General features: G+C 38.9%; 1 protein-coding gene across 2 annotated transcripts in view; it reads left to right on the top strand.

Moving 5' to 3' along the window:
• LOC125228607 (serine/threonine-protein phosphatase rdgC) overlaps positions 1 to 12,820 on the top strand; it is a 158,190-nt gene that overhangs the window by 137,435 nt on the left and 7,935 nt on the right. For both annotated transcript variants that reach the window (XM_048133246.1, XM_048133245.1), the window contains exons 11-12: positions 2,928 to 3,113; positions 7,754 to 8,009. In XM_048133246.1, the coding sequence (XP_047989203.1) occupies positions 2,928 to 3,113; positions 7,754 to 8,009 (442 nt within the window). The remainder of the gene's footprint in view (positions 1 to 2,927; positions 3,114 to 7,753; positions 8,010 to 12,820) is intronic.

Genomic DNA, 12,820 nt, shown 5'->3' with positions numbered 1-12,820 from the left:
TTCGTGGCCTAAACATGGTACTCGACTGAAAAGCTTTGTATTATATCACGATTGTATAAAATACTATTAATAATCATAATGAGCCAGCATAGTTTAAAAAGGTTTTGCCAAAACACAGTAAGATATTGCCGGAGAGTACGAGTAAGATTACTCATACTCATGTCATTGTTATTTGGAGATTTTGGAGTACTTGGACACATTTTTAAATTTCGAATATGATTTTTTGTCCGGGTAGAGCTTGAATTTTTTCTCCCAACATAATGTATTGTTTCTTTATTTTATTGTAAGAGTATTTGTATTGTATTGCAACACTAATTTGACTGAACTAAACCGTGACATTTGATCATAAAGAAGAGTTTCTCGTAAGTATACTATTTTTCTACAAAGACTCACACGAGCAGCAATCAGGTTTTCGAGTATTATGGTGAAAAGCTATAGTTATACCTCAATACATACATTATTTGTCAAATCCTCGAGTCGTTGTGACACTGCTTTATGCTGCAAAACTGTTTTCGCTTTGAATTTGAAATGTGGTTTGTTCGACTGGCTTCTATTAAAATTATAGTGTGGAAAAAGCTTAACTGATACAAGATTATTTTGATTATAATTTTGTTATTATTCCAGATTGTATTTGTATGAACAATATTTTATGCAGGTCGATTGTAGGTAGTTTTTACAAACCCTAATGCAAAATAGAGCTGCCACATGCATTGAAGCTATAATCAATAGTTTTGTTAGTCATCAATGTCATCATTCCCTTGTATTTATGTCTTAACAGATATTTTATAAGTAATAAAAAAGAAAGAAAAAATACATTTATAGGACGGTGCAGCTCTGAAAGTTTATAATCAATAATATCAAAGGTGTTGATTACATTGTCAGAGCCAGTGATTTATTTTGTCCATTTGTCAAGAGCGACGAGACGGAAGAAGTTTCTGGCGTAAATGATAATGTCAATGGATATTAACTTTTTGTTTGACCTATATTATTCTTTGCAGAGTTTACCTTTCAGTCTACTTTGTTATTACTGTTTTAAAAAATCCGAAGAGTACAAACTCGTTGGTTTTTCAAAATTACCAAATTACATAATGTTTCAATTGTCATTCATTATATTAACTTGAATACTTTATGATTTTATTAATGGTAATTTTTGTCACATGGGAATGAACAGATGATAAAATAGATAAGAACACTGCGCATGTGATCCCTCCGGGCGCGAAAGATAAGTGCTGATTTAATCCTTCCTAGCGGGGAATTTCGATGGGGTGGTGTGAAAAATATAGTTACTATACTATAGTTTGCGGAGTATGGTATCGTCTATAAAATAAATAAATAAATAAATAAATAAATATTGGGGACACCTTACACAGACCAACTTAGCCCCAAACTAAGCTTGTACTATGGGTGCTAAGCGACATACTTATATACATAGAAAACATCCATGACTCAGGAACAAATATCTGTGCTCAACACACAAATAAATGCCCTTACCGGGATTCGAACCCAGGACTGCGGCTTAGCAGGCAGGGTCTCTACCGACTGAGCCAAACCGGTCGTATAAAGACGCCTACAGCTAATGGGTAAGTTCAAATGGTCGACTCCAAAGCTTTCCATAATCTTTCTTTGAACGCCGTACCATTGAACCACGCACCTAAGGTTCGATTCAATAGGAAGCACGGCTTACTAACTAGCAAGGAGCTTTTTTCCTTGCCCCAATTAATTACATTACCATGATTTACTGCTGTTACGTTAATACCATTAAAAGAAGTACCAATTTAGATTTTATCCTACGAGAATAAAGTAAATAATTGAGCGACGTTTCAAATGTCGGTTACGAATTCTGGGGAATATGGCTACACCTCCTCGGCCCATAAATACAATTTTTCTTCGAATAGGCGCTGATGAATAGCCTTAGTCAGCGATAAATTGTCAGATTTACTTAGTCCTTTTTCCTTCCATTAATTTGTTTAGGATCACTATCTCTATTTTTTTTATCTAAGCAAATAGTTCATGTTAATCATATTTAATTTGCTCAATAATAAAACGTAACACTCGACCCGTTCTTCATTTCACCTAATACATACATACATACATCAAACACGTGCACGTACTTACAACATACGTGCAAATTTTAAATCTCACCATGGTTTGATTTACATTTTATGGTATCTGATTTCTATGAGCAATGAACGCTAAATTAGCTCACGCTCGTATATGTAAAATGTAAAATCAATAATATCATATCAATATCATGTTACCAAGGAGATCTTTAATATTCGTATTCAATAAGAACCTTCCAATACGAGAAAAATACTAAGAGCTGTGAAAAATCCAAATTAATTCACCACTCTCAAGGATCTCTTACCAAGATAAGTATTTTTATATCTGGTAGGCTTGTGTCGTTTCGTTCGTTGATCGGAGCGCTCCGATCTCGTTCAATCGCTCCCATGAACTAGTTCGCTCTTTTAGGTCTTTTGCTCATTTAGTTCAGCCAGACCAGCGACCACTGCGGTCGGAAAGATCAGAACGAATGGGACCGAATAGTGTCAAAATGATACGAATAGTCCACAGATAGTAACATTCCGGGCCGAAAGGTTGTAAGTAACAGAAGTTTAATATGAAAACTTGACTTTTTTTGTTGCTCTGCTAAGTAGCTCTCGCTCTCGGTCGGCGCAGTCACACATTCGTTCTCGATCCAAACCGCTCGCGCTCGCCGATCCTATACTGAACTAAATGAGCAAAGACCGATTCTCAGACCACGGAAAGATTCAGTTCATTTCGGTCATTGATGGGATTTTATTTCTAACAGTTCATAGTAATTCCTATACTACATAAATAAAATATTCTATATCTTCTCTTGACAAGTAAAATCGATTGCAATCTTGAAAAAAATCTTCCACGAAACTAATCTATTACGTAATTTTCAGGTTTTCGACATCCTCTGGTCAGACCCGCAGGCCGTGGGCGGCTGCGTAGCCAACGCGCTTCGCGGCGCCGGCACGTACTTCGGTCCCGATGTGACGACGGCGTTCCTGCAGAAAAATAAACTTAGCTTCTTGATACGCAGCCACGAATGCAAGCCCGGCGGGTACGAGTTGTTGCATAATGGAAACGTGAGTTTTGTCACATTTATGATATAAGATCCTTTTGAAAATGGAATTATTTACATCACATATTCGAAAACAGGACTTTTCTTTACTAAAAGGGATCAAACTGAGTTTTCTTCCCTCCTGCGTAGTGTACCTACGTAGGTACTTCGGTGTGATGACGGCCATCTTGCAGAAGAACACAATGTAGCTTCTTGATATGAAGCCGCGAGTGCAAGCCATAATGCATGGGAACGTAGGTATGTTTTGGCTGATTAACGTGATTACATACAGATTATATCGGCCTAACCAATTAACCATGTAAACAATAGGGCCAAAATTACCTCGACTTCACCTACCTAGTGTTATAGGTACTTATTTATATTCTAGGTGGTGTCAAAGGTGAGTAAGATTTTTGAAAAATCTGTTTTTTAAATATGAATTTTATATTTATAAGCTTAACAATATTGTGGTAACCTTTTTCCCACAAAAGTAAATAGGTATAACCTAACTTTTCATTGAATTGTAGACTTGTAGATTATGTTGTAAGATTATGTAGGTAGAATTCAACTAGGGAACAAATCTAATTGTTTTTTTAAATATTTTTTTGATTTGTTGTTTTTCAAGTAGTCACACTACTATATATAAATTATAAACTAAAATAGATATCATACACGAAAGAAAAAACGACAATTGCCACCGGTGGCCGAGCCGGGAATCGAACCCGGGTCTTCAGCTTACGCAGCTAGGCGGGTGGCCCTTGTCGTTTTTTCTTTCGTGTATGACATCTATTTCAGTTTATAATTATGTATAATTATTAATTATGTAGATATAATGTGTATATCATAGAGTATAAATTCAGTAATTTGCGCGTAACTTCAGTGGAGTTGCAAGCCCCTAACTAAAGCCTTCTGAATACTGAGATGCTTTGATAACATCGGGCGCCGCATGCTTGTTTGTCATAACGAATCAGTAACGCGACACTAATGAGATGCTATACGTGAACCAATTATTGTATCTTGAGTCCTTTTATGTAATATTTAAGCAACGTAAGTAATACAGATAAGCTTGTTATTTTGAAGAGGTTCTACAATCTCAGAGAAGCCCTTCAGTGGGATAGCTCCGTTTACTTTCCGAGCATTTGCCTCTGGCCTGCCGGTATAGGGTGACCTCTGAATAGTCACTGTTACCTTGGGTTGCCAGTAACACTGATAATTGTCATCGGAGGCGGGTACTTTGCAAGTAATATTAACAATTGCCTTAGAATATACGCTATGTCATTTCCATTTTCTTTTGAATCATTCCAATGCTGATGAAAGCCACATATTTTATAATGTGCCTGTCGCATATTCGTAATGAGGAATACAAGTACATACTCGAATATATCATAATTTTATAACAGATTATTTGAGTTCTCATTATGAAGAACCTCATAAATAAGACGAAAATTCAATAAAATTAGGTGCGTGCATGTGTCTATAATTGAAGATCTACTACAGCGCAAATAACTAAGCAATCGCATAAATAGTCTCACTATTGTAATTGTATGCGTCAATTCAGGTTTGTCCCTATTTATAATTCTCGGGTTACAGCGAGAAACGACTGGTATGTAGTAGGTATTGGGTTGGCACAAAAGTAATGACACACTCTACAAAACTCTATACATTTCCTTTCTTAAGTTAATTGTTTTCGATAATATTCTAGTATGTTGTAGAACATTCTAGGTGCTTCTAATGTGAGGGTATATAAAGCCGCCCTCGTGATTGGTTTAGTTAGATTGAAATAAAATGGACGAGCGACAAGTTCGAACACTTTACTTATATATACGAGTACTTGTTAGGCCACAGTGCGCGGGCTGCGGCTGGCAATATCAATACTGCATTGGGCGCTGGAAGTACAAGCCATGCCACGGTGTCCAGATGGTTTGACCGTTTTAAATCAGGAGACAGGAGCCTTGAAAGTCAGTCACGCTCAGGGCGACCACCTGCATTCAATGATGACGATTTACGCCGCGAACTACAGTCGAATCCTGATGCTACTACTCGTGAATTAGCGGAAGCACTTAACTGCAGTCACCACGCTGTGGAATACCATCTGCATGAGCTTGGGTATCGAAAAGTTTTGGCTAGATGGGTACCGCACATCCTTACCGACGCCAGTCGTGCAGTCCGTGTCGCCATCTCTCAATCACTTTTGCTGCGACCCCGACGTAAAGAGTTTTTGACTGATCTGGTTACGGGAGATGAATCATGGATTTATTATGAGAACGATACACGTCGTGCTTTTTAGCTGCCTTGAGAAGAAACGCCACCAACTCAACCGAAGCTGAGTCAAAAGAACCGCTTAAAAGTTTTGCTTTGTTGTTTCTGGGACTCGCAAGGCATGCTGTTTCATGAACTATTACACAATGAAACTGTAAACGCTAACAAATATTCAACACATCTCACCGAACTATCTTCTGCTATCAAGAAAAAACGACGAAGACGAGCCACTGTAATTTTACTACATGATAACGCTCGACCTCATGTCGCATCTACCGTTCGCCAACAGCTGCAGAACTTGGGCTGGGAGACGATACCCCACCCACCTTATTCTCCAGACTTCGCACCATCAGACTTTCATTTGTTTAGAGCCCTGAAACATTTGCGGGGTAAACAATTCAATGATTTCCATGATGTACAGGTGGAGTTGAACAACTTTTTCGAGGCACAGCCATCAGAGTTCTGGGCGAAAGGCATCCAAACTTTGCCGGATCGTTGGCAAGAAGTCATAGATGCTAATGGTGATTACATCATCGACTAAGCTTTTTGTATTGTAATAATAATAAAAAATATAAAACGTAAACCAAGTGTCTCATTACTTTTGTGCCAACCCAATATATTTCCTTGAAATGAAATGTGTTGCTCTTTTTGCTGCGTTGTTGTTGCGTAGAACGTCAATCCGTCACATCACATATTTTACGAGGGTAAGATAAATGAGCTCGCTCGATTGGGTAACTTTTCAACATTTACACTGCAGTTGCAATCAAAGTTACGCGTACTACTCGCAGCGTGTACCTACCTACCGTTGAAATTAACTTCATATTTTCACGAATGTTCATCAATTAAATGATTGTAGTAAGTAGGCAGGGTAAAACGCAACTGTCACTGTCTCGTGAAAGCAGAACGGAAAAGTGATAGAGCACAGCGGTTACTTGTCGTTGGCCGACGGGTTAGACAGGTCAACGTCGCTGCAGCAGTAACAGCAATGCACCTGCAGTGCAGAGACATATGAATGCCACATCTAGGTCGTACTAGCGACAGGTCACCGCCGCATATGTGCAGTCCGCGACCTTATGGAACGGTAAGGAATGTCTATTAGAAATTAAACGTACGTGACTCGTCTTACAAACCGTCTAATGGACTATTTAATTTAGGACTAACCAAGTTTAGTGTCGTCATAATTCATTACTGTTTTTTCCACTCCTGACTTTCACGTGTATTTGGACGTTATTCGTTGTTGTCCTCATTTTCATCGGTTTTTAAGGTTTACACTGTTATGGAACCTTTATTAGTGGCACAATAGTAGTCTAAATCTTTTCGTAATATATTCTCAGGGTCAGTACAAACGAACAGTGTTATGATAATACCCGGTCTATGGCTATTAATGATCAGCATCCAGCTATGTATTTAATGTTTAAATCTCTACCAGCCTGTACCTACTTGTAGTACCTTATTAGCATCATTACTTTTAAAACCTATGCGTACCTAAAACAAATTGACCAAATAACGTAAATGCAGCATCGCCAGTACCTCGTGTGGAAAATTCTACTGTCCCAGATTTTTCTCTGGTACGTTTTTGAAATATGACGCAACAGAGTAACCAGCCTTAATTGAATTTCCCTTCCGTATATTCCGGTCTGAACGGAAGTCTTCGTATACATATACATATTTGTATAGTACTACATATATCCATCCCGGAAGAGTATACATAAAAATACTATTACTTCTATTCCATGTAATTGACTCTTACTGTTCAACATTTTAGGCGTGAAGTCGCTGCAGTTATCTCTAAAAATGACGTGTGTATATGTACATATTATAAGTAGTTTGGCTTATCATTTTTTCTGCTACTTTTTCGGCGAGCAGAGGCATCTGCTCGTCCCACATTTCTTGCGATTCGCGTGTAGTTAAATAAATAAAAAGTTTCCGGTTGTAGAACCGAATATTGTTTATTTTTTCTCGATCATCTTACAGAATTGTCTGTAAACGTTCAAGTTGAGAAACAGGACTAAGCGCGTGTACAAACAAAATCTACCCTCAGAGGATACTTAAACTACTTCAGAAATATATCGAAATCGGTCCACCAATCGGTCGGGGTTTTTTTGTTTGAAAATTTTATTACAAATAAGTACAGAGTATAGTCTCATCCAGAGGTGCCTCTTAGTTTTCATCGCCCACTCAACTTATTTTACCGCACTAAATACGGCGCTATAATATTTATTTATTTATTATTCAAATAAGTTACACAGCATAACAGTAAAAACTAAGGCACTGTGAAACTGAAAGTAAAAAAGACAATACAAAACAGAGAGAAAAAAAAAAACAATATTCTATTTAGGCGACGACGTAACAGCGTGGCTCCGTTGCGTCGTCTGATATTAAATCCTATTGTACTTTTATCGACAGGTTATCACAATCTTCTCCGCATCCAACTACTACGAGTTGGGGTCCAACAAGGGTGCCTACTTGAAGCTCTGTGGCAACTCGCTCGAGCGGCAGTTCGTCCAGTACACAGCTGCCGTGTCGCGCACGCGCCGTCTCACGTTCCGGCAGCGTGTCGGCCTCGTCGAATCCTCAGCCATGCGGGAGCTGCACAACATCATTATGGCCTCGCGGAGGCCGCTCGAGGCCTACTTCCGCAGTATGGATGTGGAGCAAAGCGGTAAGATGTAGTCACTTGTTTGGCAGCATCTGTTGCCTGAATCCAACAACGGCGTAGACTTGAAGCTTTGAAACTAATCGCTCGAGCGGATGCAGTAGACAGCTGCCGTGTCGTGCACATGCCGGTTGACGTTCCGGCAGCGTGTCGGCCATGCGCAAGCTACACATCATGGGCCAATGCCTCGCGGGGGCCGCTCAAAGCTTACTTCCTCAGTATGGACGTGGGACAAAGCGGTGAGATGTAGCAGCTTAACGGATTATACTAAAGTAAATGTTAGAATTGCTTAGGTATTTGACTTTGAAAATAAACACTTGCACCATTCACTTTTTCAAAAGCCTCAAAAGAACCCCATCATGAGTCAAGCGTGGTCACATGCAAAAAGCTTTGATTAGCTAGATATATTTTCGGTAAAAAAGCACTAAGGTCAGTGCGGGCAAGACCGGCATAGTTTATTTGAAATAAAGTTTGAGTGGATAAAACTCTATAATTAATTTAGTCTGGCGTAATGCGCATGGTCCTATGGGATAGCAAATATTATATTTTACAAAGCTTTTATAGTATTTTGGCGAAATAAGGTAATTTTAAGTCATAAAAATCACATTAAGGCTCGGCGGGTTGACCGTCCCCCCGCGGTGAGTACGGGAAGACCGTCTAGTGCTTGTTGTCGCGTAATTTCATATGAGACTAGATTCCAAAACCATGATCATTGTTATTTTACGTAATAAGAGGGCAGAATGTGCTAGATAATTAATAAAATAACGTTGCAATTTTAAACATATAAGCATTTTTCCATTTATAAGGCAAGACATATGTCCCGTAGATGGGGTTCATAACCTTTTCTTTTCAGGTCCAATTTAGTCACGATATTACAGGCTCATATAAATCCAACTACTTATTTGTTTTTGAAACTTTGCTATTAAGTAAAGGTAGTACGTGAATTAGTTTGGTAACATTTCTTAGCAATGTCTGGGTTTTGCTGTAGTCACTACCAGCACACCCGAGAACCTGTTTGACCAAACCCATGACCACTTTTGTGTCAAAGTGACAGTCAGCAATGTCAGATTCCAAAGTGGTCTTTAATTTTTAAATCAGCACCCCGAAAACCGACTAATGACACTCATGGCGAATTTTGTGTCAAAATGACAGCCAGCACAATCCAATTCTAAATTGGTTATTAATTTTGGTATCAGCACCCCTGAGAATCTATTTGGCGACACCCATGATGTCTTTTGTGTCAAAGTGACAGTCAACAACGTCAGATTCCAAATTGGTCATTAATTTTGAAATCAGCCCCCCTGAAAACATATTTGACGACACCCATGACGACTTTTATGCCAAAATGACAGTCAGGAATGTCAGATTTCCAATTGGTCATTAATTTTGGCACCCCCGGAAACCTACCTATTTGACGACACTCATGACGACTTTTGTGTCAAGTGACAGTCAGCAATGTCAAATTCCAGATTGATTATTAATTTTGGAATCATCACCCCCGAGAACCTATTTGACCACACCCATGACCTCTTTTGTGTCAAAGTGACAGTCAGCAATGTCAGATTCCAAAATGGTATTTAATTCATACCAGGCGGCTATATTTACGATCTCATATAACCCGGCAACCTTCAAATCAAGAGTGAACAGGCATCTTCTGGGCGAGCTCACTCCACTGTAGGCCACGTCTTTGCCTTTGGCTGGTCTGTGGCCAAGAGTTAAGCCCATTTATAATAATAATAAAAAAAAATTTAAATCAGCACCCCCGAAAACATATTTGATGACACCCATGACGACTTTTGTGTCAAAGTGACAGTCAGCAGTGTCAATTAACGGTCGGGTAGCCGTAAAATAGTCGGTCAACACCGTTTTTAAGGGTATCCATACGGTCCCTGTTGGGTAATGCTGATTATAAAAACACGGAGAAACTAAAAAGCCAAAAATAATAAACCTTTCAATTCAGATTTCTTATCGTATTGCAATAAGCTAAAGATCCAAATTATAAACAAATCAATTATTTTTGTAGTCGGTACCAGACCTGTTCGTCGCCTTGCTATTGCCTGTTTGCCCCACCCAACCATACACAGGCTGGTACCGACTCCAAAAATAATTGATTTGTTTATAATTTGGATGTTTAGCTTATTGCAATACGATAAGAAATCTGAATTGAAAGGTTTATTATTTTTGGCTTTTTAGTTTCTCCGTGTTTTGTAACGCGCTTTTTTTGAAGGCGGTTTTATTTTTTGTTAAAAAGTTTATTTATTTGTTGATTTTTAGTGGTTCCTAGTGATATTATATGTATCAGTCCGAATACATGTACAGTAGTGAAAGAATTATCCTTTAACTCCTAACCATTGAGGAGTTGACCTTCCATCATCAGCTCAGCCACATAAAATTATTACCATCAGACGTAAATACTGGTGTACCTTTGAAAAATAGACTAAAAACATTACATGTGCCTATAACATTTGAAGAGTTCCCTCGATTTCTCCAGGATCCCATCATCAGACCCTGACTTGGTGCCAATGGGACCATCTCGGGGTTATACCGGTTCGATCAAAAAAAAAAATTTTGAAAATCGGTCCACGATTCTCGGAGATATCGAATAACATACATACAAAAAAAAAAAAAAAAAAAAAACATTCAGTCGAATTGAGAACCTCCTCCTTTTTTGAAGTCGGTTAAAAATAATAACCAACTTGAAACCCTACTCTTTTTTGAAATATTAAAATCTACATATACTTAATTAAATATGATGATGAATAATGCAGCTTACTTTTGTTCACCTCTTATCATTCTTCACAACCATGTCACATGTATTTTATTTTTACTTAATACTTTCGAATGATTTTAGTAACACAATACGAATCATTACCAAAACTGTATTTCGAAGTTAAAATCAAAAACGGTACAACTATCATAAGCCAAAAACGTACTTATATATTGATATCATTTACACTCTACTTATTTCCAATAAAGCCTAAAAAATGTTGGTAACTCCTTGTTTATCATATGCCGGTCTTGCCTTTCTCTTTTATGCCGGACTTTCTGAGTAGGCACAATTTCTAAGTTACATATTTCAGAACATAAAACTAGAAATTGAGCGCGTTTTGAGTAAATTAATAGTACTAGTCAGAAAGAACGGTTATTAAATGACTACGTTACATATACAATATACAAATATTCCGACTGCTTCTATTTGATTTTAATTTTTTGCGGAACCATGTTGAACTCGATGTTCGAGTTCGAAACACAAATCAAGATTATTGTTAACTAGTGTTCGTCCTAGGGATATGTACTGAAGACCAATGGCTTGAGGATGAAAAACTGCTATACCTTCGGAGGTGTGGGAGGCGTAGATATATAAACACAAAAGTTATAGTCAATAGACGGTCTTTCCGGGTAGACGGTCTTCCCCACACTGACCTTATGGAGGGTTTTGGACGACTTATACAAGGCTAAAATAATTATACGTATCAAAATGTAATAAAGCCTGTGATGGAGCGATCGAGGCGTTCTACCTAGGTGTGTGGGGCTCTAATTGATTAGGTGTGTTATCATACCGCGGGCACGCGACCGACCTACGAAATAAGGCAATTTCGGTGTTGATAGGCTTTCACGGTTCAGCCATTGCTCGATCGACCGCAGCGGCAGCGTTGTGGCTGGAATCGTCTAGCACCAGGGCGCGTACACAAACTCTTTTTACGGACACGAAACCACTATGGTCCCGTGCTCTTGTTTGTTTCTTGAGTCACAGAATATATAATAGTACAAGTACAGAAGGCCCACTGCTTTGATGTTCACGAAATGCCGCCCTTTTAAATGCCTACAAATTTCTAACAAAGAAACGAGCCGCACGTGCGCAGCGTCGGACGATAGGGTTGCTTATGGATTAAAACGAATTAATACTCAGATAAAATGTTATAAATATATTCAAGTCTTTGGTACTTTCTACATACAGTATTTTTATATTTTTGTTTAAGTCCCAACATCACAAGCCTTATTGAACTTTTCCGTGGGACTGAGATCTGTGTAAGATTGTCCTATTTTATTCATGATGACTATTTTACTAGGCATTATTAGCCATTCCACACGCGAACATCGCATATGAACCTCAAAAAAACTCACGACGTAAAGTAACAATAGAAAGTGCGAACGTGCGTTCCGTGAGAACGCGCGCCACCCCTGATTAGGCCGCGATCTCGCGGCCGCCAGCATGTACTTACTTGTAGCGCGGCGATAGAATCGCAGAGTGAGCCGCCCCTGCTTGAGTTAAAAAATAGTCGATCGCTCGCCACTTACTCGCACACACACACACACACACACACACACACGCACACACACACACACACACACACACACACACACACACACACACACACACACACACACACACACACACACACACACAAACACACACACACACACACACACACACACACACACACACACACACGCACGCACACGCACACACACACATATATAAACGTATGCGTGTATACTCAAAAGAGATAAGCAGATCACGTAAATGAAACTGCTTAAGCTTTACAGGTGCTCTTAGCGAGGTTGAACGAAAATGAAATTGTGATATTGCAGTGACACTCTGTCGCCCGCGTCACGATTGAACTCTTATCTCGCAGTCTGTACTTCTTCGTCGTAACGCACCGGAGGAAACGAGGTGCTGAAATTCTTAAGTACCTATCAACTGTCAATACACGGGTCACTAAAACTCCATAATACCTAACTGAAGTGCAAAAACAACAAAAGTTTCCAGTCCTCCACCTCAGTCGAAATCTTCGAGTTTGTTAATAAGGAACATT

Source organism: Leguminivora glycinivorella, chromosome 8 (genome assembly GCF_023078275.1).
Source record: "Leguminivora glycinivorella isolate SPB_JAAS2020 chromosome 8, LegGlyc_1.1, whole genome shotgun sequence".
Taxonomy (NCBI): domain Eukaryota; kingdom Metazoa; phylum Arthropoda; class Insecta; order Lepidoptera; family Tortricidae; genus Leguminivora; species Leguminivora glycinivorella.
The sequence above is the reverse complement of the archived record's forward strand: the minus strand, read 5'-3'. Positions and strand labels throughout refer to the sequence as shown.